Source organism: Nasonia vitripennis, chromosome 2 (assembly GCF_009193385.2).
Source record: "Nasonia vitripennis strain AsymCx chromosome 2, Nvit_psr_1.1, whole genome shotgun sequence".
NCBI classification, from domain to species: Eukaryota; Metazoa; Arthropoda; class Insecta; order Hymenoptera; family Pteromalidae; genus Nasonia; species Nasonia vitripennis.
The window spans coordinates 24,891,133-24,917,019 of record NC_045758.1 but is presented as its reverse complement, the minus strand read 5'-3'; the positions used below and the strand labels follow the sequence as shown (position 1 = coordinate 24,917,019).

At 38.1% G+C, this 25,887-nt stretch overlaps 5 protein-coding genes across 14 annotated transcripts in view; 3 read left to right on the top strand and 2 right to left on the bottom strand.

Moving 5' to 3' along the window:
• Positions 1-1,488: 1,488 nt before the first annotated feature.
• On the bottom strand, positions 1,489-8,874 carry LOC103318128 (dual specificity mitogen-activated protein kinase kinase dSOR1). Of its 5 annotated transcripts, none has more exons than XM_032596871.1 (10): positions 8,779-8,874; positions 8,108-8,326; positions 7,599-7,824; positions 7,323-7,435; positions 7,138-7,249; positions 3,034-3,210; positions 2,748-2,958; positions 2,607-2,645; positions 2,096-2,262; positions 1,489-2,008 (listed from the first exon to the last, which is right to left on the bottom strand). In XM_032596871.1, exons 2-10 carry the CDS (start codon positions 8,227-8,229, stop codon positions 1,892-1,894), a joined length of 1,284 nt encoding a protein of 427 aa, XP_032452762.1. In that variant the 5' UTR covers positions 8,230-8,326; positions 8,779-8,874; the 3' UTR covers positions 1,489-1,891. The 5 variants fall into 5 exon arrangements, with proteins under 5 accessions (XP_032452762.1, XP_016837400.1, XP_031780764.1 ...); XM_016981911.2 differs by lacking the exon at positions 8,779-8,874 and adding an exon at positions 8,543-8,645; XM_031924904.1 differs by lacking the exons at positions 8,108-8,326; positions 8,779-8,874 and adding an exon at positions 7,930-7,992.
• Positions 8,875-9,601: 727 nt separating this feature from the next.
• Positions 9,602-16,916, top strand: LOC100122781 (integrin beta-PS). Its single transcript, XM_001606334.6, has 11 exons — positions 9,602-9,885; positions 11,491-11,666; positions 11,756-12,056; positions 12,157-12,385; positions 12,470-12,554; positions 12,704-12,985; positions 13,066-13,431; positions 13,523-13,840; positions 13,987-14,181; positions 15,161-15,664; positions 15,742-16,916. Exons 2-11 carry the CDS (start codon positions 11,493-11,495, stop codon positions 15,814-15,816), a joined length of 2,529 nt encoding a protein of 842 aa, XP_001606384.1. The 5' UTR covers positions 9,602-9,885; positions 11,491-11,492; the 3' UTR covers positions 15,817-16,916.
• A 1,324-nt stretch (positions 16,917-18,240) lies between these two features.
• On the top strand, positions 18,241-21,674 carry LOC100679040. 2 transcript variants are annotated; one of them, XM_016981912.2, is made up of 9 exons: positions 18,241-18,324; positions 18,420-18,635; positions 18,711-18,878; positions 19,215-19,340; positions 19,427-19,557; positions 19,634-19,902; positions 19,992-20,545; positions 20,613-20,907; positions 20,981-21,674. In XM_016981912.2, exons 3-9 carry the CDS (start codon positions 18,834-18,836, stop codon positions 21,391-21,393), a joined length of 1,833 nt encoding a protein of 610 aa, XP_016837401.1. In that variant the 5' UTR covers positions 18,241-18,324; positions 18,420-18,635; positions 18,711-18,833; the 3' UTR covers positions 21,394-21,674. The 2 variants fall into 2 exon arrangements, with proteins under 2 accessions (XP_016837401.1, XP_008217853.1); XM_008219631.4 differs by having other exon boundaries at positions 18,255-18,635.
• A 104-nt stretch (positions 21,675-21,778) lies between these two features.
• On the top strand, positions 21,779-23,705 carry LOC100118206 (60S ribosomal protein L17). Of its 2 annotated transcripts, none has more exons than XM_008219633.3 (5): positions 21,779-21,879; positions 22,194-22,280; positions 22,708-22,867; positions 22,990-23,160; positions 23,495-23,705. In XM_008219633.3, the coding sequence occupies exons 2-5, from the start codon at positions 22,200-22,202 to the stop codon at positions 23,638-23,640; spliced, it is 558 nt and encodes a 185-aa protein (XP_008217855.1). In that variant the 5' UTR covers positions 21,779-21,879; positions 22,194-22,199; the 3' UTR covers positions 23,641-23,705. The 2 variants fall into 2 exon arrangements, with proteins under 2 accessions (XP_008217855.1, XP_008217856.1); XM_008219634.4 differs by having other exon boundaries at positions 21,819-22,113.
• The window catches only part of LOC100122803 (synaptic vesicle glycoprotein 2B), a 26,761-nt gene continuing 24,567 nt past the window's right edge, over positions 23,694-25,887 (bottom strand). For 2 of the 4 annotated variants that reach the window (XM_016981913.3, XM_016981914.3), the window contains exons 9-10: positions 25,563-25,850; positions 23,935-25,473 (exon numbers count right to left, since the gene is read on the bottom strand). In XM_016981913.3, the coding sequence (XP_016837402.1) occupies positions 25,418-25,473; positions 25,563-25,850 (344 nt within the window). In that variant the 3' untranslated portion in view covers positions 23,935-25,417. Of the gene's footprint in view, positions 25,474-25,562; positions 25,851-25,887 lie in introns of all 4 variants that reach the window. The other 2 variants (XR_513201.4, XM_001606356.6) reach the window with 2 other exon arrangements.

Sequence of the window (25,887 nt, the reverse complement as noted above, 5' to 3'; positions counted from 1 at the left end):
GATACTAAACTATTCTTCTGAACATGCAATTTGTTAAGCTAGCAGAAAATTAAACGTATTTCTATTAATTCGATATATTAATTAATTAAAAAACTGCATTTGTATATATCAACAAATATACCTAGCATATATTTATTTATTTCTTCGCCTGCGAGCCACTTAATAATTACATTTTATCAATTATTTGAATTTTTGTTTGCCGTTTCCAATATGACATTTTTTAAAAACATTTTGTATACAGCACATTGCAACAGTCAACTTATAGTTGACATTTCTACATACGTACATGATCTTGACATGTGTACGAATATGATAACATATATAAAATGATTTGCTGCCGCAAATACTTTTGAGTGATGAAGCATATATATTTAGAAGAGTTGAACTCTTTAATACCTTTTCACTATTTGTGTAGCACGATGAGTTTAAAACGTTTCAGGATGAGAGGCCACGTTGAAATTAATTTTTTTCAACTTTATTATTTTACGTATGTTTTTACAATAAATTGTATTTTTAAACAAAATTTAATTAGATTAGAAAAAGTACGTGATTACATTAAATTATAGGAATATAAAGTTTAATCGACTTTCTTTATTACATTTTTATACAAATTCGCGTCGATTGAAATAGTAAATTTTCGAAACGCAATTTAATTTTTGTAAGCACACCTTTTTCAGTATAATTAGTGCAGTAAAATTTATGCAAACTACTACAATCATACTGTTAATTTCTTATTGTGTATGCTTCATATTTTTCTTTGTAAATTTAAGTATCATGGCAGAAATGTATCGAACATGCTACACTTTATAGCTACAAATCGCATAGATACAATATTTATATATAATAGTATGTATACGCACAAGTCCTAAATTCAGTCCTTTGTCGTGTGCTTGTGAAGTTATATCGGAACGAGAAAGTTTAGCACTGACGTAGTTAGGTATATTATAATAACGAAAAATGACGTCGTACAATTTTCAATTGATTTATTTCGTCTCAAAGATACGAAGCTTATACTATACAACATTCAGGTACAAATCTCAGAAAATCAACTCATTTTTCAATGCATTTAATGCCTTTATAATTATTTATTTTTCTCTATTTGATGTAGGTTTTAGTAAAGTTTTCACAATGTTATTCATGTTTTTGAATCTTAATCTCGTTTTTAAGGAAGAAACGTTGAATATTCATAATAACACTAAAACTATTCTAGAACGATTCTTCTTACATACTTTAAAAAAACCTCATGGTAAATTAAATTAAAATCACGAAAGAACTGAAATTCAGTGGCGAGAAATACATATATTTATCATAGAGGCCGAGTAGATCGACGGTTCGCATATTTGATTGATCCTTTTTCTTTTTTTATTCATATACAGCGTCTGTTTCGATCGCACAATCTACTAAGTTTTCACATTTTTTCTTCTACATATATATATATATATATATATATATATATATATATATATATACACACACACATATTAAACGGATAAGACATCACATACTGATTAACTATATGCATCATTCTGACGATAATCATATTTGTGTACTAACTATGCCATCATCACAAAAATTGACATTATCTACGAAGCTCCCACACCTTGACTTGCTACAATTATCATTTGTTGCTTTCTCCGAGAGAAGGCTTTGTATTTTTTATCGTTACTATTGTTAGTTCGCGCATTTGCATTATGGCTTATCCGTTTGTGGTTCCTCCTCAACTTCTGTATATTTATAAAGAAATCATGAAAGAGCTTAGAGAGAAACGATAAAAATAAAATAATTCGCCACTGTAGTACAAATCGCGTGGGAACTAAAAGCGAAACGTAAATGTTACTCAAGAGTACTGAACGTGAATGCAAGTGGTCAAGTATGTAAGAGTGACATTTATTCAGGATTGTACGTTCGCTAAACGCGTCGGAGTTGTCGGCTGTATATCCATTGTTCGACAGACCCATCCGGCAATGTCGACGTTTTCAGATTCTGCCTTTTTAATCCATTCATGGTTCTAAATGAAAAGACGAATTATTTAGTCACGTTATGCTATTAAATATTAACGCGATCAAGAGAACATATCAATCTGGGTAAAACTTACGATTAATGTTTTTAAATCTGCCCTTTCTGCAGGATTCTTTTTCAAGCAGCGATTCACAAAATCGGTAAACGCGTCGCTGAATATCCCGGATGGCAGTTTCGGAGGTGGCTCGTTCACGATGTAATCCAACAGTTCGAAAATCGCCATTGGTCTAGGACTGTTAGGATCTAATGGTAAAAGTTTTAGTATCTTTCTCATTTCAATTATGATTCGATTTCAAAGAACTGGATGAAAGAATGAGTTTAACAATGAATAAAGACAACGTCGACTTTCTTATTCATGCCAGCGGTCGATCACATAAAGCTACGAATAACAATTAGAGAAGCGCAGCTTAGTGAGTAGAAAACCTCAACGCGAATTCAATGATTGATTGTTAACAATTCAACATGTTTTTCCGTTCACAAAATACTTCACAAGCCCAACAACAATTGAGAATAGAAAAGCGTAAAATCTGAAATCAACAAGATGCCCACATCACAACAACATATTAGTATACAACTTTGATCATTACCCTGATGACACTCGTACTCGAACCGGCCGGGATGTCGGCCTTGAAAGATAAAATGAAAAAAAAAACCGAGTAAGAAACGAGAACGTTTTAAGGTCTCCGCCTGTACTACAAAATATATTACAACAGTATCATCAAGCTTACTGTGCGAGGGTGACTGAGTCGTGGGTGTAGACACGTTATTGCCGACGGTGTGGTCCGTTGTGGAGCCCGGTTGCACGCCAAAAATCGCCGATATTGTCTTGTCATCGGGCGGCGGTATCGGGTACATGCCTATGGCCATTTCCACCAAGGACAGTCCCAACGACCATATGTCACTCTGCACCGAATAGTGCGTGCCTTGAAGCCGCTCCGGCTGAAGATTTTTTATTATATTCATCACAACATAGCATAGAAGTTACCAAATTAATCGAAGCTTTCGCCCACTCACCGACATGTAACTCCTGGTACCGACGAAAGAGTTGGCCATGGAGTCGATCAGCTGGCCCGAAACTCCAAAGTCGCATATCTTTATCTCCCCCGCGCTGTTCACCAGGATGTTGCTCGGCTTGACGTCGCGATGCATAATCGCGTGTTTATCCCTTAAGTAGCTCAAGCCTTTGAGAACCTGGAAATTACACGCGAGCAAATTAAATTCGCAAGAAAGCACTCTGCGAGCTCAGTTTAAAATAAAGTTACACGTTGTAAAGGGTGACGCAAAAATACAACGGCTGCATAGATTTTTATTTATGCTACAAGATTACAAAAGATTATTGATTATCGATAGCTTTGGTGGGATATAATTGTAATATCGCGTATCATACATTTAAGTGGAAAAGAGCGAGTTTGGCCCGACACTTGTCTCGCCTTGATGTACATCGTCAGACAAAAAAAACAAAAAAACAAGCGAATCCGGCAAAATAACACCTCCTAACCCCGAAAGTTTCATCGAGAGAAACACCATGGCGAAGGACATACGGAACAAGCTACCGTTGGTGGGCAAGCAGCCGTCGTCGGGTCACCTGGGCCCAAAAAAATACACGGATGAGCAGATCGACGACCTGTACCACGAGCTCGAGACTCAGGACCACGTGATCCCGATCCAGCGGCTCTGCGAGAAGCTCAACACCAGCGTGAGTCAGGGCATGAGCAGCGAAAACGCGGCCCAGGTCTACGCGCAAAACGGACCCAACAGTCTGTCACCGACGAAGGCCACCCCGGAGTACATCAAGTTCCTCAAGTGTCTGTACGGTGGCTTCGCGGTGCTGCTATGGGTGTGCGCGCTGCTCTGCTTCGTCCTCTACGGGGTCGAGATTATCACTGGACACGAGGAGGAGGGCATCGAGTGGTTCGGAGTGATCATCGTCGTCATATGCCTCATATCCGGAGTCTTCGCCTACATCCAAGAGAGCAAGAACACGAAGGTCATGGAGTCGTTCAAGAGGATGGTGCCGGTCATAGCGACTGTCGTGAGGGACGGGATCAGGTTGCAGCTGCCTGCGGAGGAAGTCGTCGCGGGCGACCTCGTGGAGATCAGACTGGGGGACAAGATCCCTGCGGACATCAGGATCATCGAGTGTCACGGACTCAGGGTCGAGAACTCGAGTATCACGGGTGAGGATGAGTGTGCAGAGTTTTTCGAAGTTTAACAGGCTGTGCTTTGTACGCGCGTTATCTGGAGATAAGGAACGAAGCGACGAGATTTATTTTACGAGATTTATTTTACGAGATTTATTTTACGAGATATGAAACTACGTGTGCGAATAATTTGTAGTATGGCTAATCGGACACAGACACTGCGCAATGGTAGATTGAAAGAAAACAAATTTGACAGGCGAGAGCGAGCCGACGACGCGTACAGACTACCCGACGGACAACAACCCTCTGGAATCGAAGAACGTGGCCTTCTTCTCGTCGTACGCCGTGGCAGGCGACGGCAAGGGAATAGTCATAGCTACGGGCGACGACACGATGATCGGCCGACTGGCCGGGCTGACGACCCACCTCACGAAAACGGAAACCCCCATCGCCAAGGAGATCCGGCACTTCGTCCACTTGATCATGTTCGTCGCGATAATCTGCGGCCTCGTCTTCTTCCTGCTGTCGCTCATGGTCGAGGGTGACATCATCAAGGCGTTCACCTACCTCCTGGGCATCGTCATCGCCAACGTGCCCGAGGTCCTGCTCATCACCGTCACCACCAGCCTCACCCTCACCGCCAAGAAGATGGCTGACAAGAACTGCCTGGTCAAGAACCTGGAGGCCGTCGAGACTCTAGGCTCTACCTCGACGATCTGCTCCGACAAAACTGGCACATTGACCCAGAACAAGATGACGGTATCCAACATCTGGTTCGGCAACACGAGGTTTAACTTTCCCGCCAACACCATGCTGGGCGTCGAGAGAGATCTGCTGCTCGAGAAGCCGGCCTTCAACAACTTTGTCAAGGATGCCACGCTGTGTCTCAGGGCTGAATTCAAGGATGACTCCGAGTCTGCTCAGTACACGCTCATAGAGGATCGGGTGGTCATGGGAGATGCCTCGGAGACTGGTGATTTGCTGCGACTTGTTGACCGAATTAACGAACGATCGCTGCTATGTTATCGTCACCGAAACTGTGCAGGGATCCTGAAGTTCTGCGAGCACATACATCCCACGAAGAGCTTCCGCGCGGCGTATCCGAAGGTGGCGGAGATCCCGTTCAGCTCGGTTACCAAGTACCAGCTGTCGATCCACAAGGACGTGAACGGCTTCATCGTGATAATGAAGGGTGCGCCCGAGGTCATAATGGACTTCTGCTCGACGATGATGACCGCCGAAGGAACCACTAGGGAAATGACCCCGGCGGACCTCGAACTCTCGAGGAAGGCCTGCACGGAGATGGGATATCTCGGCGAGAGAGTACTCGCTTACTGCGACTACGTTCTTCCAGGTTATTTTTATTGCTGCACCGTCTGGTTTTCAATTATTTCACATTGAAGTCTCGATGCAGTCGATCCCTACGACTCGGAGTACGTCTTCAACACGAGCAGCCCCGAGAACTACAACTTTCCAACGAGCGGCTATCGATTCGTCGGTCTGGTGAGTCTGCAGGATCCACCTCGACCCTTCGTCTACGAGGCTGTGCACAAGTGTCGCACAGCCGGCATCAAGGTGATCATGGTCACAGGGGACCATCCAGTCACCGCTATCGCCATCGCCAAGAAGGTTGGAATCATCGGCGAGGGCCACGAGACGAGGTACGAGCGAAACCTCCTGCTCGACAAGACGTTTTCCCAGAAGAGCGGCTCCGAGGAGGAGGCCATCGTCGTCACTGGCAGTGAGCTCAGGAACATGAACGAGGAGGAGCTTGACTACATCATCAGGAGCTACGAGGAGATCGTCTTCGCTAGGACCTCGCCTCAGCAGAAGCTGCTCATTGTCGAAAGCTGCCAGAGACTCGGAGAGATCGTCGCCGTCACAGGTAAGATAGGCAGAGATGATAGAGGTTCGGAGTACAATGCGAACTCCGATGACAGCGGTTCTTGTGCCTCAATACAGGAGATGGAGTGAACGATTCTCCAGCCTTGCGGAAAGCCGACATCGGAGTGGCCATGGGCATAGCGGGCTCAGACGTGGCGAAAAACGCTGCGGACATGATCCTGCTCGACGACAACTTCGCCTCCATAGTAACGGGTGTGGAAGAGGGTCGACTGATATTCGACAATCTCAAGAAGTCCATCGCCTACACTTTGACCTCGAGCGTGCCAGAAATGTTGCCGATGCTGGCCAGCATCATCTTCTCCATACCACTGCCATTCGTCATAGAGCTGGTCTTGTGCATAGACATCGGAACCGACCTCTTGCCGGCTGTGGCACTAGCCTACGAGAAAGCTGAGTCGGATATAATGCGTCGAGCACCAAGGAATCCACAGTACGACAAGCTCGTCAATAAAAGGCTCATTTCGATGACTTATGGGCAAATCGGCATGACTCAAGCCATGGCCGGGTTCTACACGTACTTCAGCATTCTCATGTATCACGGCTTCCTGCCTAAGGATCTCTTCGGTCTCAGAGTTGATTGGGAGAACCGGGCGATCAACGACTTGAAGGACTCGTACGGGCAGACTTGGGACTACCAGAGTCGGATGGATCTACTCAACGAAGCGAGAACCGGCTATTTCCTGTCGATCGTCATCACGCAGATGATAGACTTGATAATGTGCAAGACCAGGAAAAACTCCATTTTTCAGCAGGGAATGGACAACTGGTCGCTCAATTTTGCCTTCGTTTTCGAAGCGATATTAACGAGTATTCTGCTCTATGTACCCGGCACGGAGAAGGTGCTCAAAACCATGCCTCTGGATCTTTTTTGGTATTGGCCTTGCTTGCCACTAGGGCTCTTTCTCTGGACGTACGACGAGTTAAGAAGATTGTGGATACGAATGCACCCGGGCGGTTTTATTGAACAAGAAACGTATTATTAAGATATAACCTTCGCCTATAGATTAATGTTAAGTTACTTAGTGTTGGAGAAGAGTGTAAGAGTTGAAGTATACTTTGACTGGGTACTTACTGCAGAAGTTATAGTTCCCAAAATAGGTTCTGGTATCCGCCCAGCTTTCTTCAGTATAAGATCTAGTGATCCACCATCCATGTATTCCATACATATACTAATTTCTCCATCACTGTAAATTCAGAGGCAATAAATATTTGCTGCAATACAATTATGTTTGAATAATATGAGATACTAATGATTACCTGTAGAAAGCGCCATAGAAACCAACAATGTGTGCAAAATTACATTCGTGCAAAACTTTGAGTTCTCTAATTATTTGCTTCTTAATAGCAGGCTTGACTTCTAAGTGGATTAACTGTGAAAAATGTGTTATTATTAGAATATGATTTAATGCTAAAAATGGAGGCATGGCTCAGTGCTGCTTTAGTCCTTGAGAAATATAAATGAAATTCCTGACAATGACCAAATCAGTGTGGAATAAAGCTTTGTAATTTTCTGTGAAACTTAAAGCTGTGTACCTTTCTTGCCATAATAAGTCCATATTTTTTATGTCTAACTTTCATCACTACACCACCATTTCCTGCTCCCAATTCACCAAGTTTCTCAAAATCTTCATCGCAGAGTTCACCAACTTTTTCTTTTTGTCCCAAAAAGCTCTCTAATCTCTTTCTCTGCTCCTCATCCATGCCCAGCTCTTCGAGTCTCTCCTGGATGGCATCAATGCTCATTTTGCCCATAACTCCACTGTGAGAAAACAGAAAACAAGAATTTCATGAGTGCATATTTGCAATACGTTGAAATAGAATAATAATAATAATATCATAGAATGTAGAGATGCATTGATTTCACCACAAGTAATTTGCCATGTTAAAAGAGCATGTAAAGCTTGCAACAGCTCTGACAACGCACTGTTATCGAGAGCTTGTCGTTTCATCTATTTACAGACCCTTTTTCCACAGGCAGCCTTGAAACTATAATAAAATCAATGAATCAATTGAAAGGAAAGCGGTAAACAGAGACTGCATACTCTGGTATGACCGGAGGCTCCGTATAGGTTGGTATGGGTGGCACAGGTGGCGAAGGTGAGACTGCTGGTGCAGGCTCTATCGAGCCAGGTGGCAAAGTCAAGTTCAGCTTGTTCTTGGACATGTTTTCAGCTGATTCGGCGTCCACGGCAAATGCTGGGCAGCGAGCGCAGGCACGTCCCGAAGAAATCGTCGTTCCTCACGACGCACGCAAAGAGCACCTGCACACAAAGACCAGTTCAGCAGTGGTCGTTGCACGGATGCACTCAGGTGCACAACGAGGGTTGCTGCTCCCGGGTTGACTGAGTTTGCGAGTGCGCGTTTAGAGAGAGAGAGAGAGAGGAAGAGAGGAGGCAAATATCGATCGATTTCGAACGCAGGATTCGCAACGGTGGTCCACAACACGTCGGGTGGCCGACTGCAGCACACGCACGCACACTTGATGCAGCGTCTCGCGCCTCGCTGACGAGCTCCTCCCCCTGCTATGCGAGAGAGCGCTGACTCAGTTGCTCGACGGCCGACGCCGTGTAGTACCTCCGCACGACGACGACTCATTGACATTTCAGTCTCGCGCGGCGGCGCTATCGGCTCTTCTTCGCCAAAGGAAGTTCAGTCGTGTGACGTGTGCGCGCGCCAGCAGCTAAGCTAAGCGAGAGGAAGGTTATATTATTACCTATACTTATATCCGCGCGCGGGCCAGCCCGGGCAGATATAAGTTGCTCTCTTCTAAGTTCTATACCTATTAGACCTATATGTGCAGACGTCGCGCAAAAATGATATAGGCTCTGATGAGAGCGATGTCTTTGAGAACACAATGTTGATCAACGCGGCTATTTTGAATGTTCGCGATAATGCCCGTCTCCCAAACTCATTGTATATGTTACTGATGAAAGAGTGGTGTTAAGGGCGTGACCTTGACTAGGGAGATCAAGTTCTCTCCACCCAAATGGTGTGGGAAAGCTCTGCGCGGACTTACAAAAGCATCATTTTGGACCTACGCCCTCGTAAAAAATCGATCGTCGGGCCTCTCAGCCCCGGATTTTTAATTTGAGAAAAAGAATCGTAATGAAAAATCAGATTCGTCCCTCGCCGCATAGCTCGCCTCTCCCGCCTGCATGAGTTGCCGGCTCTGCGGCCGTGCGCGCAGGCTGGCCAATCCTTATTGATATGGCGTCGAATATATTCAAATCTGAAGAGGAAGAACGGCGTGAAATATTTAGGCCTCCTGACATTTGCAAATCTTTCTCCATTCGAGTCAATTAATAAAGGAGTCAGGACGGCCGGTACAGTGAATAAGATCGCACGATGCTATCCAACGAAAAAGCCCAAAAGCAGGGGGAAACGCCCACGCATCTTGCAAATGCAATCAAAGGAGCGGCCTGTTTTACCGGCGGGCCCTTGCTCACGCGGCCTTTCCTCCCCCTTGACCCTCCCGCCCGCAATCGTAACTAGTTACTAAACGACGGCGGCGCGCCGCCGCCAGATCCATTCAGTGCGATCAGTCTCGTCTCGTCTCAACAGTGTTGTCGTCACTCGTTGGTTGGCTGGCTGCGGCAGTCGTGATAGTTGCGTGCGTTACATGCTTGGCGGCGGTGCAGCTGCAGCCTTGGAGCAACCGGGTGACCGATAGAGATTAGAGTGATGTCGTCGCGTCGAGAGTGAAACTAGCAAGCAGCCGCTGGAGGAGAGAGTGCACGAGGACATCAGCTGGAGCTGGATAATCGTTTCTCTCGCAGCGAGAAAGTGTTCAGCGACGCCGACGCGTCGCCAACTCAAGGAAGTAAGGATGCTTCCCATGTGTCTCGCTCTATACCTATATACTAGCATACCCACTCGTATTATGCACGTCCACCCTCGCGCGCGGCTCGCCCCTCCCTCTTGCCTCGCTGTACAAACAATGAGCGATCTTATCTCTCTTTCTCGAGGGGTCTTTCTCTCGGTACAGTCTGCGGCTATGCGAGAGCGCGTCTCGGGAATACGAATCGCGTCCTGCGCGAATTTATAACGATGACGGCATCGTCTTGAGAATGCTTTGCTTACTTAGCTGTCATGTGCAGCCTGTCGGCCGCAGAGACTTTCCGCCGGCTTTTTTTGGGCTCCCGTCCGCAACTTTATCACGTCCGCTCTTCTCGAGCTATACTTATTATAAAGTTTGATTTGGAGTCGAGGGGCAACGTGGAAGAGTATAAGCGCCTAGCGCACACATTACTTCTATGAAACTCAGATACGAAACGTAGGACTTTTCGACCGCACCTCTCGCGAGTTCGCTGAACCCTTTTCTTTTTCATCGGTCGATTTTTTTTTATTGGCTGGGGGATAAATAAGTAGAACGTTTTGGGATGCATATATACAGTTCAAGGCTGTTGATAGCTATATGGAACGCGCGACGATTGTGAGAAAGGAAATCTCAAGTTCATACAAACTATTGGGTTACAAGGTTTCATATTGTTTTTTGGTCTAAAAGATAGTTTCAAGAAAAATGTATATTTGGTGGGTGAGAGATATAATGATCAATATTATTAACTCCAAAAATACATGTTCATTAGTCTGGTAGCCTTTAGTAATTACTAGATGTTCTGGTTAATAGCTGTTTCTGGCCTTCGTGGTACTTAAAACTTCTTTGCTACAGCATCTTAGTATTTTAACACCTACTTGTCTTTAGAAACAATTGTTTTTTCCATTCTTACAACTAGTCATGCTTTCCTATCTCTTTTGAGAAATACACAACTCTTAGTCATCAGGATTGTTTGTATTTTTTTATTCTATTCTACTAATTTTTAATAATTCAAATTTGTGATCCTTCCAAAAAACTAGAGCAAACTATGCATTGATAGCTATTTATAAGTTTCTTTCTTACCATAAGCTTTTTTTATTTTGTCAAAAATAGTATTCGTATCATTTTATATCATACTCTTATAGCTTCAATTTAAAATAAGTGGATGACCTTATTATGATAAATATAAGCCAAAAGTAACTCAGATATTTGTATATATTCCATAATCTTTATCTTTATCACAATTATTTTGCATTATGCAAGCTGTTAAGAGGAATTTCACCCGCTCAGCAATGTGTTGTACTTACAACGTGTGCACTGATAAGCGCTTACTCTTGTAACTCCTTCCTACCTATATAACACACGACTAATTGGTAAAGCACATTCGTACCAAATATTTTACTTAACTAGATTAGTTGAAATTATTAGATTATAATCCAAAAATATATTCTCATATCAAGTTAGATTATATCTAAATAAATCTAGATGCAATATTATAAGTTTTTACTAACTTTTATGCTTTATGAGTAAAAAAAATATTATCATAAGTTAATTATATTTATATGCATTAATGAATACCCATAAATAATTGATCTTTTTTTATTTTTCTAGAGATGATTATTACTTTGAGATGGAGCTTTGCATTTCTATTAGTAACATGGTCAACAACCAGTTTGGCTGTCAAGACTTCATCGGAAAGTAAACTAACTGGTTTGAATGCTTGTAGCAGCAAGCAGACATGTCATGACTGTATCCGCACGCCAAGCTGTGCTTGGTGTTCAATGCCCGTAAGTTTGATCCAAACACAAATAATTTCAATGGTATAAAAAATTGGTTGCACGTGATTGTATAAAAATATCTTTTATATTTCTTGTAGGGATATAGTGACAAACGATGCTTTCTTCCACATATTAACAAAATCTCTATGGAATGCCCAAATGATTATACTATCAACCCAGATAATGAATATAAAATGGATAAATACAAGGAATTAACAAAAGGAAGTTATAATGCTGTTAAAGGTTTGGAAGAAAAAGTGTCGACTGAATCAAAGGGACATGAATCTTCAAGTGCAAGTATACATACAGAGACGCATAGTAGCAGTAGTACAAGTACTAGTAGTAAAAATGAAGCTGTTCAACTTTATCCACAAGAAGTGACCTTAAAACTAAGAATAAGTACGTTATTCATGTATTAAACATTTAATCTTTGTTATTTTATGAGGCTCATTCTCATGGAAAAAAAGAAATAAAATTAAATATTTATTCACCATTTTAGATGAAGTTCAAAAAATTAAAATTGAATTCGCACAAGCAGAAGATTATCCTGTAGATTTGTACTATCTTATGGACTTAAGTAATTCCATGAAAGATGATAAGCAAAAGTTATCAGACTTGGGCCAACTCCTTGTTGAAAGTATGAGTAAAATCACAAGCAACTTCCATTTAGGGTTTGGTAGCTTTGTTGACAAAGTTGTCATGCCTTACGTTAACATGGCATCTGCAGCGTAAGTAACTTACTATACAAATATCACTGAGTTTTTTCAAGTAAATATTAAAAATTTTTTATACTTAAAATTTTTTAATTACAGTCTTAAGCATCCTTGTGATGGTTGTGCTGCACCATATGGATATCGAAATCACATGCCACTGTCTAACAATTCCACAGATTTTGCGGTAAATTAATCACAATCACATTTAATTACACACACACACACACACACACACACACACACACACACACACACACACACATATATATATGGAAAAAATATTAAAACTTTTTTATATTCAATTTATTGCTAACCCTCAACAATTTTTTGCAGAGCAAAGTGCGGGAGGCTCCAGTTTCCGGTAATCTTGACGCTCCAGAAGGTGGATTCGATGCTATAATGCAAGCAATTGTATGTCGTGATGAGATTGGTTGGCGTGAAAAGGCGCGTAAGCTTCTTCTATTTTCAACGGATGCAAGCTTCCATTACGCGGGTGACGGTAAACTTGGCGGTATTGTCAAGCCAAACGACGGCTTGTGTCATATGGATAAGGAGGGATTATACACCCATTCGACTCTTCAAGATTATCCGAGCATTTCGCAGATAAATCTCAAAGTCTGTATTAAAAGAAATAAGTAATGCTGTCCTTCAAGTCATAAATGTATTTGTTCACAATTTTAATTTGATTTTATTAGGTAAAGGAAAATTCAGTGAATATTATTTGGGCCGTCACAGAAGAACAAATAAGAATTTATTCAAATTTAACGAACCACATTCAAGGTTCATATGCAGCTAAGCTCAGTAATGATTCCAGTAATATTGTCGACTTGGTTCGTGAACAGTACAATGCTATTTCGAGTTCTCTGGAGATGAAAGATACAGCAAGCAACTACATTGATTTGAAATACTATTCTAATTGCCTAAATGGTGGATCATTGATTGAAACTAATAAATGTGATGGCCTTAAAGTTGGAGACAAAGTTGAATTTACGGTTGAAGTTGAAGTGAAGGCTTGTCCAGAAAATCGTGCGGATTGGAAACAAAAGTTTATGATTTATCCCGTAAGTATTTTATGCCATCAAATGTGTCAAAGCTTAATTTTTTTTCGTTTTTGTACAATAACATTTGAAATAAAAATCAAACGATTTGTAGGTGGGCATAAATGAATCGCTAACTGTGAATCTGGAGATGATTTGTGATTGTGAATGTGAGCGAGCCGATTCGATAAACCAAGGTTTCGAGCCTCATTCCCAACAGTGTTCTGCTCGCGGCGATTTGAGCTGCGGCATCTGCGCCTGCGATGACGGCTACTTTGGTAAACAGTGCGAATGTGGAACAAATGATCGAGGTATAATTAGTAACAAAGAGTTCGCCTGTCGTAAAGAAAATACAACGACGTATGACTGCAGTGGTAGGGGTAGCTGCGAATGTAACGTGTGTCAATGTTACCCAAGAGAGGATCCAAACGAGGTAAAGTGGTTTTTTTTAAATTCATTCAAATACATTAACCTATAAATAACTACATTACATCACATCTGAAATATGTATGATGATTATAATTTCATTAAGTTTATCATTATTATTTACTTATTACATTGTATCTCATTTGCCTTTAGACGGTTTGGGGAGATTTTTGCGAATGCGATAATTTTTCTTGTGATCGACGCAACAAAGAATTGTGCTCAGGACCGACACATGGAAAATGCAATTGCGGTGTCTGCGAGTGCCAAAAGGAATGGTCTGGCAAAGCTTGCGAATGCAGCACAAAAAGAGACAAATGCGACGTTAATGGCGTTGAATGTTCTGGACACGTAAGTGAAAATTCGTTCGTAATATAAGTCACCATATTCAATATTTTTTTTATAAAAATTGATATATTTTTCAATTGTCAACGTAAAATTCTATCTATTTTTTTACCGCATTCGATACATGAATACAGTACGCTATTATATAGCTATAATATAAGAATTTACAAATCTTTGATTTAGCACTTGGTCGCTAGATGGACGCATGATGTTTCATAATTCGTGAAAGTGATAGAAACTCTCTTTGATTAGTATATAAGAAACCGAAAGCACTATGTATACTACGAGTATTTATCAATGAATTTGATTTCGTTGTGGATAATTCTCATGTGTGTACGATGCCTCTCAGAGAAAAATGTACTTCGCTTATACTTCGCACACTGATCGCATTCTCGGTTCTTCTGAAAAGCGGAACCCAGCTGTAGAGGCGGCTTTGACACACTTTTTGCTACTTTTATTTAAATATTTGAGATACAATTTTATTCGTGATTATTATTATTGTTTGTTATCTAGGTATAATTAGTAGATTCTCGTGATTCTTGTAAACTACATACATCGATTAGTCTGTAATTTGTGCAGTATAACAATTTTCACCCCCCAATGATGGTAACTAATTTTAGAGAAAAAAAAATGGTTGATCTAATATTTTATACTTCCTACTTGAAGCTCGAAAACGGAAAAATGTAGTGCTTACTGTCATTCACATCTCAGTCGCTAGGTGGACAAACGATGCTTCATATGATTCGCGCAAGTGATGAAAACTCTCTTTTATTGGTATATAAGAACCGAGCGTAACTCGCTTTCGTTGTCGAATTTCGCTTGTGTGTACGATGCCTCTCAGAGAAAAACTTTGTAATCTCTCTCAGATTCTCTCTCTCTATGTCCTTCTGAAAAGGGGACACAGCTGTAGAGGCGACTTTGACACACTTTTGCTATTTTTGTTTTTATACTTTTATAATAATTTTATTAACATGTTTGTTCACAGGGTGTTTGCGAGTGTAACCAGTGCAAGTGCCAACCAGACGGTGACACGCGTTACTCAGGGACGTTTTGCCACATATGTCTGACTTGTCCCAACCGGTGCGAAGAATTGAAACCTTGCGTCCTGTGTACGGCTTTTAAGGCGGGTAATCTGACAGAGGTCGAATGCAACAGCACTTGCAGCCAATACGATTATGAGATTGTTGAAACGATTGATGTCGATCTTGACAAAGAAGAGATCGGCTGCCATGGCTACGACGAACAGGACTGCAAATACTTTTTTGCCTACATACATGACGTCTTAAACAATACCATGTTAGTACGTATCCAGAAGCAGAGGGAGTGTCCGCCTCAGGTATACGTACTGGGCATAGTGCTAGGCGTGATTGCGGCCGTGGTGCTTATTGGCTTGGCGCTCTTATTGCTTTGGAAACTGCTCACGACTATTCATGATAGAAGAGAGTTTGCCAAATTCGAAAAAGAGAGAATGATGGCTAAATGGGACGCCGTAAGTGTCCTTAATTTAAATTTTTATGTGACTATTTTATAAGCGGCCTTCTATAATGGTTTCTCTTTGTATTACAGAGTGAAAATCCAATCTACAAGCAGGCGACATCGACTTTCAAAAATCCGATGTACACAGCCAGTAATATCAAATGATTGGATATGAAGAATCAAAAAGTTTTCATTGTTGACAGTTTATATAGAGTTTTTTAACCAGACTTGGGCAGCTATTCAAGAGTTGGTCAAGCTATTATCAATACACATCCAAGTGTATCGTACACATGTACTGCCATAATACTTACTTTTAACTAATGACTTTTATTACTTAAATTGGATAGAATAATAATTATTATTTTAGCTTGGCTAACTTTTATATAGAATATATATAAAAAAATTATGAAAATATTGTGTTAGTATAAACAACAATGCGAATTATAGAATTAGAGTTTGCATTTGTAAGTTAGATTTTATATAATTATTACAAGTATTTTATGACTCGAATATTTATGCAATTTTACTGTGACGTTTCTATTCTTCCTTTTATGATCTGATAAGAGAAAATAAGCGCAAATTTATTTTGTAATTTTAATTAACATTAAAATAATAGGTATAAGTATATTTTTCCAAGAGAGAAGAAAGAGTTGGATAGAATCTGTATGTTAGATTGTAACAGTGATCAACTTCAACTGAATAACCTGTGTAAATATCTGATTCTTCGAATTTGTAAAAGTGCCTATAGGTTCATAATAATCGAAGTGTATTTACATTTTAATAGTGCACAATTGGCTGATTGACTTTCAGTAAAAACTCTAAAATAATATCAGCCATTGATAAAAAAAGTTCTTCCGAATGTACTTTTTCCAAGAGTTTGGAAATGATGTGTTACATATATTTTTTTTAAATTAGTATATAGTATATTACAACGATACAAAGCCTATTAAAGAGACTGGCCACTTTTTAAATAGTTATAACAAATTAAGAATTACAACGAAATGATGTCTACAAGTAATCAAATGAATATGAGATCTTTACAAGACATACTTATATTAACATTTTGCGATACTTATTTAAAAGTGTTTACAGTCGTCCCGTCTGAGTCACTTTGATTTAGAGAATATTTTTGTACTAGTTTGAATAAAAAGTTTTATACTGTATACAAAAATTCCATAAACGCAGAATTCCATGTGTTATTAAAATTTTTATTTTTAAACACAAATAAAAGGCTGTAAAGTTCTTACTATTATCTTGCATTTTTACATATTGTAACTCGTTTAATGTTTTTTTACCTCCCATTTTACCTCCCATAGTGCGTATACGGTTTTACTTCCCGGTCCTGGGGTACGTAAAATAGTATACGCACCACGGAAAGAGATTTGGACAGTGCATATCTCGTGAAAATTATCACCCGAGCCGATGGCTAGTTTTTTCCTCCCGAGGCTCGTGATATACTATTATTTATATTTTTTAGATATTCAAAAAATCATTTGTACTTGTGTATATTGTCTTAACTGCATTGAGATAATGCAGCTTATGTATTTTAAATATTTTTATTTATAATTTCGCAGTTTAAAGATGCAGAAATAAGCCAGGAGAATTGGACCCCAAATCTTTGAAATATGGCTGTGTCGTGACGTAGCTTAGATATTGATTGGAGTCGCTCGGGAATCATCTAAGAAAACAAAATATTAACGTCCGCCAGCTGAAAAAGTTGTGCTAGTTGCAAAAATCGCTCATTTTTTTCCGATATTTCTTAATATAACTCCTTAAATATGCAAAATAGAGAAAAAAAGTATACATACGAATTTGTTCTTTATGAAATTCTCTACAAGATAGAATTGGTATATTCAATTTTTTCGTTGAAAAATGGCCATAAATGAAAAAAAAAGTAGGTAAAAACGAGGTTATTCTAAAGTGTTTGTTTCGCAAGTAAGAAATCATTCAATCACGCTATAAATTGGGATTTAAAAATTTTATTATAGTATGAAATAATACGCCAAAGGTCGGTTAAATTGGCCTGATAGTTTTTGCTGCAAAGAATTGTTAATTAATTCCCGCGAAAAAATTAACGTCATTTTCGCGTTCATGCCGGGCTTAGATTGTTGAATTTTAATTGGCGCCAATTTTTGTACACCTATACTTAGACCTCCAAACTATAATACACAATAGTTATAATAAACAATTTTTCAGTTTTTATCAATTTTTTACGAGATTTCTAAAAGTTGAAAAACTTCGTCTTATAAATAATTAATTTTTAAAGTGGATTTGGCTACCGGAAAAAGCACTCGAAGTACCGAGAAAATGTTATCGGAAAGACGCTTCTTTTTAAAAAAATGCGTTCAATTTGGCCAAATAGGTGCTGAGATACTAAACGTTAAAGATCCAGAGTGTTTGTGGTATAATTATTAATGTTGTAACAATAACAAATATTCCACCAGATAGGTTTTTCCGAGAACTTTTTGTATGCGTGCTTTGAGATATAAGATCGCCCTTGTGCATGAAGTAGGAAAATTCAATGAATGTTGTAGCAAGCATCAGCTGCAGTATATATATATAGCGTTCGGCGCGTCAAATCTAAGGAGAGTGGGGATAGAGTGCGAAACCTGAAATCGAGCGCGGCTCTTAAAGTTACTGTAACTCGGCTTCTACAATCAAAATCAGAAATTAGTATGTATGAAGATAATAATTCAACCTACTACAAACATTTTTTATGTAAAATGCTTTTATATATACGTCAATTTATTTTGTTAAATTAACTGTAGAAATCAGTTATGACAGCTAAAAATAAATTTATCAGGCAAAAATGCCCTCACTATCATTGATCCTTGTTAAAATTCAAGTTGCGCTACAACAATGCTGTTCTTTATATAGCTATATACTCATTGCTACACTATCAAATGTTTTTGCTGCGTTTTCTTTCACAATATATAGTTCACTTGATGACGCACGCTGCGCAGCATAAATACTGCAGGTTATAAGTAAGTATATAAACCGTTGTTTATACTTATTCGCGCATCAAAGTTGTACTAAAGTTTTGTTTTAACCGAGAATAGATGATATGTTTGTCATGATGTAAATGCTACATATTAAAGTATACGTTTAGTTGGGATTGTAAAATAAAAACTGTGACAAGTATACTTATAGTTGCTTTTCTTAATTTGCTGCAACCATAAAATATGTTGGCCTGGGACGACTACTACGACTCGTGGACACCAGATCGGGTAAGTCTTAAAACAAAAAAAAAAAAACGAATTTAGATACTTTAAATATTTTTAGAAATTCACATTTTTGTAAACTAGGTTATGTTTAAATAATAATTTTGGATTCAAAGTATTAAAACGTTTTAAAAACTTCATATACAAACCAGAACTCTTTGTTTAATTCGTTGTATATCCTGTTATCGTGTAATTAGCATTTTTCTTAATATTCAAGTCAAGAAACTATAAAATTAAAAATATATTAGAAAGAATTGGGTAATAATTTACATATACAAACTTGTTGCATGTGTGTACATCATATTTTATGTGTTTTGTTTCATGTAATGTGAAAAAACTCAGCATAGGGAGCGTGTATATCATACAAAAAATTTTAATACTGAGGAAATTTGTGTGTATCATGGGTCACAAGAAACTTATGATCATTTACCCATAAAGAAAATTCTCATTGCAAACATAGATCAAGAGGTATCAAAACGAATATACATATTAATGTTAAAAAAATAGTATATCATCATTATTATGAAATACTAATTCTTTTACTTAATACTTAGATCACTTATAAAGAATTGAAATCAACATTTTCAATCTATGGAGAAATAGTAGACTGTATTTTAAAAAAGAAAAGTGGTAAAAAAAAAAGTTATGCTTTTATTACTTATGATTGCGATTCTGAAGCTCAAAGGTATAAAATTAAAATCTTTTCTACTCGTATAAATGTATGTACATTTAAAAATTTTTTAAACAATTGTATGTTACAGCGCCCTTGATGCTGGATATAAAAAAGAAATTCGTTTGAACAATGATTGGGTAAGAGTAATACCTGCTGCTTCATGGAATCAACCAGATAGTATTGAAAATCAAGCTCGTAAAACCAAACACTTGAACGAAGAGGAAAGCAAAGATATATCTATTTATAATATTATTGTAACAGATGAAAACAAAGATACAATTCATGTACTAAATAATGATTGTCTTATGCACATTTTTATGTATCTTCCAATAGCTGACAGAGTGAGAATTGAAAGAGGTACTGAAATGAAGTTTTTCTTAAAATTTGTTAAGACACATAATGCATACATATAAAATTACCAATATATCTTTTTAATACTTTTGCAGTTTGTAAACGTTGGAAAGCTATTTGTGAAGAATTTTGGCGTTGCAATAAAAAGTTGGATTTAAAGCCCATTACTTGGGGTTTATCAGAACAAATTAAAGCTCATCATGTTTATAAAGTTTTACATAAATATGGAACTTATATTAGTAATATTGATTTATCTAATAATGAAAATACAATAGGAAATGCAACACTTATAAGTATAGCAAAGTTATGTCCAAACGTTCAGACTGTCAATATTAAAGGATTGAAGCATTCATCTTCAGGAATAAAAGCATTAGCAGACAATTGTATAAATATTAAAAAACTGATTATAAGTCTATCAGACGGACAAAATTTTACTAACAAGGGAAAATACTCAAATACTCCTACAGCAAATGATACTTATATAAAGGAAATTTCTCGGTTATTTTCTAAAAATCGTGAACTTCAATATCTTGATCTTAATTGTGATAGGCTAAATGTAATAGAATTTTTATTATGTCTACCTGTTAAATCTGTCAAAAAATTGATATTGAGGAATATAAGTTATTTTTACATAAGTGATGTTTGTACTGTAAGTAAATTTTTCATCTATCCATTTATGTGTATATTTCTTGTGGTTAATATCTTTTTATATACAGGTGTTACAAAAATTACAATTGCAACTACTATCCATAAATAATATCCCTCCAAATAGCTCAATTATTGATGCTATTATGCCATCAGCAAAAAATTTAAAAATATTACAAATACCCGGTTATAAGTGTTTTAATCCGTCTGATGAGAGAATTCAGTCACTTTCATTTGACTTAACACGTATTTGTGAGTTTAATAATCTTACAGTATTGAATTTAAAAAATAACTATTATGTAGATGATGATTTTTTGATTAAACTAAGCGATAAGTGCAAACTACTTTTGAAAATCAACATAGGATGTAAGCAACTTTTGTTTTTAATATTTTGTATACATCATTATACATCATAATAACTTGTACTTTCATATTGCAGTTTGTCATTACATGACTAACAAAGGTCTTAAATGTGTTACTACTCTACCAAAGCTTCAAGTTTTATTGATAGATGGCATAAAAAACATTTCAGATGAGGTGCTCACTAATATACCAGAATTGCAAACATTGTCTTGTACTTTATGCGATAATATTCATTATGCTGGGCTTACTACATTGATAACAACTTCTGAGAAACTGAAGAATCTCTATGTATGTTTTTGCAAACTTATCACTAATGATTTTCTTGATGCTGCTTTAGAAGCTACTAAATACAGAAAAAATACTGTATTAACAGTATTTGTATACGGAACAAGAATAACTAAATTTACCGAATCATCATTTTTAAAAATATACAAATATGATGAATTACCCATGGATGAATGTGAACTTTTTGAACATGAAGAAATTTAAGATATGTTTTTTTCTTTTGAGTCTCTGATACCTATACAGTGTATAATAATACCAAATGAATATAAATAATAATTATATTTTGTTAAACGATAAATGTATTTTAGTAAACTCGTTAAAAACAGAATAGAATGAAAAATGCCCTACAAGTATTGTATATTCCAAACGGAAACGCGCCTGCGATTGAGCTAGTTCTGTAAGTAATTGTGATATCTAATATTTCAGAAACATTTGTATTTTATTAAAAATTTATAAATAAATTTTTCTACAATTTTATCTGTCAAGCGAAGAATTTTTTTTAGTCCTCAATAAGCTATTGGTTGCATTACAAGCGATATACGTGCATTAAAAAAATGTATTCAAAATGACTATATCACGTGGTTTCCAGCAACTGCTGCCACCTCGCGCCAAAGCCGGTCGAAGGAAGTCGACTGTGGGCGCCCGCTTCCGTCCTAGCCTTTTTCTTTTCGATCTCGGCTTTCCGAAGAGGTATGGTATAACCGTGTCTCGACCTTTCGCGAATCCGTTTGCATCGCTTGTAAAAAGCCCCGAATCCCGTGAATTTCAGTGCAACCGATGATTCGCGAGTCCGACTCACCGATTTCCGCCCGAATTTCCCGGACCCAAGCAGTTATTTGCCCGAAAATTGAACTACGAAGTCGCGTGACGTCTACGGCCGTCCGCTGAGTCGGCCCTGTGTGTCGTGTCCCGCGAATTATCTACGTACGCGAAAAATCATCATCGGGGCTTTTCTGGCCAAAAGCAACGAACAGCCTTATCAAGATTTGTATTTTGTTTTGCAGGGCAAAATGGGCCGATACTCGCATGAGGCTTCGAATCCTGGCAAGTCGTGCAAGGCGCGCGGCTCAAACCTCCGTGTCCACTTCAAGGTGAGTTCTTTTTATGGTTATAAACAATGTGCCGCATTGAACTGAGTTAGAAAAAAGTGCTTTGCCTCAACCTGGTCCTCGATGCATCAGAATTTTTTCAGTTCAATTTGAGGCTTGTTCCTCAAACCACAGATAATTTACTGCAGTCCACTCTTGCATGTAAACAAATGCTCCACTCCGAAATCTTCAAGTCTAACCTTCAAATTGGGAGTGTCGAGCACGTTTTGATTCGAGCAGATGGTGTTTCGCGATTTTATCACTGCTATTTTTTGTGCTGAAAAAAAACTGATTCGGAAAATTGGTTTTCGTTTGTAAAAAGTAGATAACTTTTAACTGTCGAAAGTTTTAACTTGTTGATTCAAGTAGCATGCGTGTTTTCATGATATTTGATTTATGAATCTTATTAATAAATTGATTTTGTTTACAGAACACCCATGAAACGGCACGAGCCATCAAGAACATGGCCCTCAGAAGGGCACAAAAGTATTTGAAGAACGTTATTGAATTCAAAGAGTGTGTTCCCTTCAGGAGGTTTAATGGTGGTGTTGGAAGGTGTGCACAAGCCAAACAGTTTGGCACAACTCAGGGTAAGTTCACTTTTTTTCTTTTCTTTCAAGGAGTTGCAAATCTTTTTATCAATGCTTGACTGTACTTGTAAATATTTATTTGTTGTGGAGATTTACGGTGTTTGATTTATTTAATTTCACAGGTCGATGGCCTAAGAAGTCTGCAGAATTTTTGCTTCAGCTCTTGAAGAATGCAGAAAGCAACGCTGACCTCCGAGGTCTTGAAGTTGACAGGCTTGTCATTGAACACATCCAGGTGAACCAAGCGCCTTGCCTTCGCAGGAGAACATACAGAGCTCACGGTCGTATTAACCGTAAGTGTCTAATATTTAATTTTATAAATTAGTTTAAGCATTTGAAAACACAAATCACATTTAAAATTTTTTTTTCAATTTTCATTTACAAACACATTTACATTTTCATTGGAATTGTTGGGATAAAATAAATCAAGGCCCTGATGAACTTGAGATATCGTATCTCTTGGATAAAATTACAAGTCTCAAAGGGCCTTGATGAATTTATTATTATTATTTTTTTTTTTATTAGCTTTGAAAATAAAGATATAAAAGAAGGCTTTTTTTAATGTCCTAGTATTTGTTATAATTTTAGTAAAACTATTTTAAATCCTAACAAATTGAATTTTTTCAGCGTACATGAGCTCCCCATGCCACATTGAAGTCATATTGACTGAGAAAGAAGACGTCGTTGCCAAAGCAACAGAGGAAGAGCCTTCCAAGAAGAAGTTGAGCAAAAAGAAGCTTGCTCGCCAAAAGGAAAAGATGATGAGGGAATAATTTGGAGGTACATAATGCGAGATCTTATGTATTCGGAAATAATAAACTTTAAATGGTTCTCTAAATTTGGTTTATTAATCACTTATTTATGATATATCCATTAATTCAACATCTTTTGACAATCCTTATATAATAGGATAAAATATTCAAGAGATAGATCTTTCATTTCAAAATATTTTTAATCGTGCTTATTTAATTATAGTGTGTATTCTGGATGTATGTTATTTTCTTTTGTTGCAAAATTTTATTTACAATCTTTAGTTCTTTGGTGTGATGAATTAAGGCAGTTCAAAATGTGCTTTTTCGACTATGAAAGTCTTCATTGTTTTATTTTCAATTGAGTATTCTAAGAATGAGTACAAATTAGTGCAGATATACATAAATTTGACTATTTTAAGTGGGCAAGTTTGTCCCTTATTACTGTAATCGTATCTTCTTTCTTTCACTTGAAAACATTAACATCTTACAAGGTAACTACAAAATTTCAACGATAACAAATATTTTACATTCTATCAAATAGTTTAAACGAGATTGTGCGCAACCACTATTGAAGTTTCTACGCGAGACTCGAATGTAACGTAATACTTCGTTTCAGTATATTTAAAATTAATGATCCCATATACACGCTCGCATACGTCTGCTGTCCATCTGTCAACTTTTCATCAACCAAAAATACTTTTACAAAATTTTGTGAAAAAACAACGATTGACAAAATTCTGTGCATCTAAGATAGGTAATAAAATTCATTTTTTGTTTTGTTGCTAATCCATACATCAGACATTGTGCTGCATGTGCACTTTAAATGTGACATGTAAAAATACTCGTCGCACAGCTTTTAAAGTGAATTAGAGTAGTAACAAAAAATAAAACGAAAGTAGCTAATAAAATAAAAAATACACTAGCATACGTTTATAAATAACAGTACACATGCATAGGTAGTATTAGTACAATGGTCGAGCGTTTCACTGCGATATACTCAATCCATGAAGAGAAGCTTCTTGCTGCACGAATTTTTTTCAAAAGTACACATTTAAAGTAGCGGCAGATTTTTCGCTTACAATCACACGTACAGTTCTACTACTCGTTCTCTGTGTCGTTGCGATCACATAAGTTTGAAAATTCTCTATTTTTCAGGATTATAAAAGGTTAAATATGAAATGTACCATTTTAACTTGATTCTTTGGTTCATTGTTGTCGATTGAAAAAAAAAAAAAAAAAAAAATTAATTTACACTAATTGTCGATTTCCACGTTAAATCAATGAAATAAATTACAGAGTTTAGCTTTAGCTGGAAAGCAAGTAAAATCTATTGTGCAAACTATGATAATCGAAATAACAATTGCAACAACCCAACAATTTGTTTTCTTTCATCGATGCACCAATAGTCAACAACGTATATGCCATTGCATTCTGATAATGTTCATTCTTTTACGCACTCAATTCGTGAAATATCAAAGACTTTTATAGTAATTGGTTTAATGAAATATCTGAACCAGGATAAGCCGAACGCGCTTGTGGATTCGCATCTTAAATAGAAAAAAAGATATAAATTAAAAAAATGTCGGGAGGGAAGGACGATAAAAGTTGGGCTTACAAGATGAAAAGTTATTCGCTGTGTGTCCGTGTGTTTGTTCTAAAAACTATAAAAACGTCTACTCGTTCCTCTTTGCGGCTGCAGCAGAAGCGCGGCGAGCTGCATCGAAAATGAGGCTGGACGCGAGACTCGTTCGACGGCATCCTGCTTCGTCGTCATCATCATCTTCTTCTCTCGGCGCTGTCAAGAAAGTGGTTCGCGCGTGGTATTCGGTAAGAATAAGCAGAGAAGTCCGCCACCTGTGCGCAGGATAAAAGAAAAGGTGGTCATAGAGGTACATATTCGTTATTCTAATTATTACAACTGAGTGTGGCGTATAGCTGCTTACCGATGAGAAGGGCGGCGACGATGAAGGTTGGCAACGGACAGTAGAGGTCGAGCAGCTGAGCGATGACGATGTTGCCGATGATACCGCCAAGACGAGCGGCTACCATAGAGATGGCGATGCCAGTGGCGCGCAGATGCGTAGGAAAGACTTCGGTGATGAGGCAGTCCAGAGCCGCGTTGCCGCAGCTTATGACGCCGCTGAAGACCGCCGAGACTGTCAGATTTTGCATCTTGTTTCTCACGAAGTACAGCCCACTCGAGCATGCGCCTGAAGAGAGCGTACTGAAAACTGAATGGGACGCAATTAGTATCAGAAGCGGCTTAAC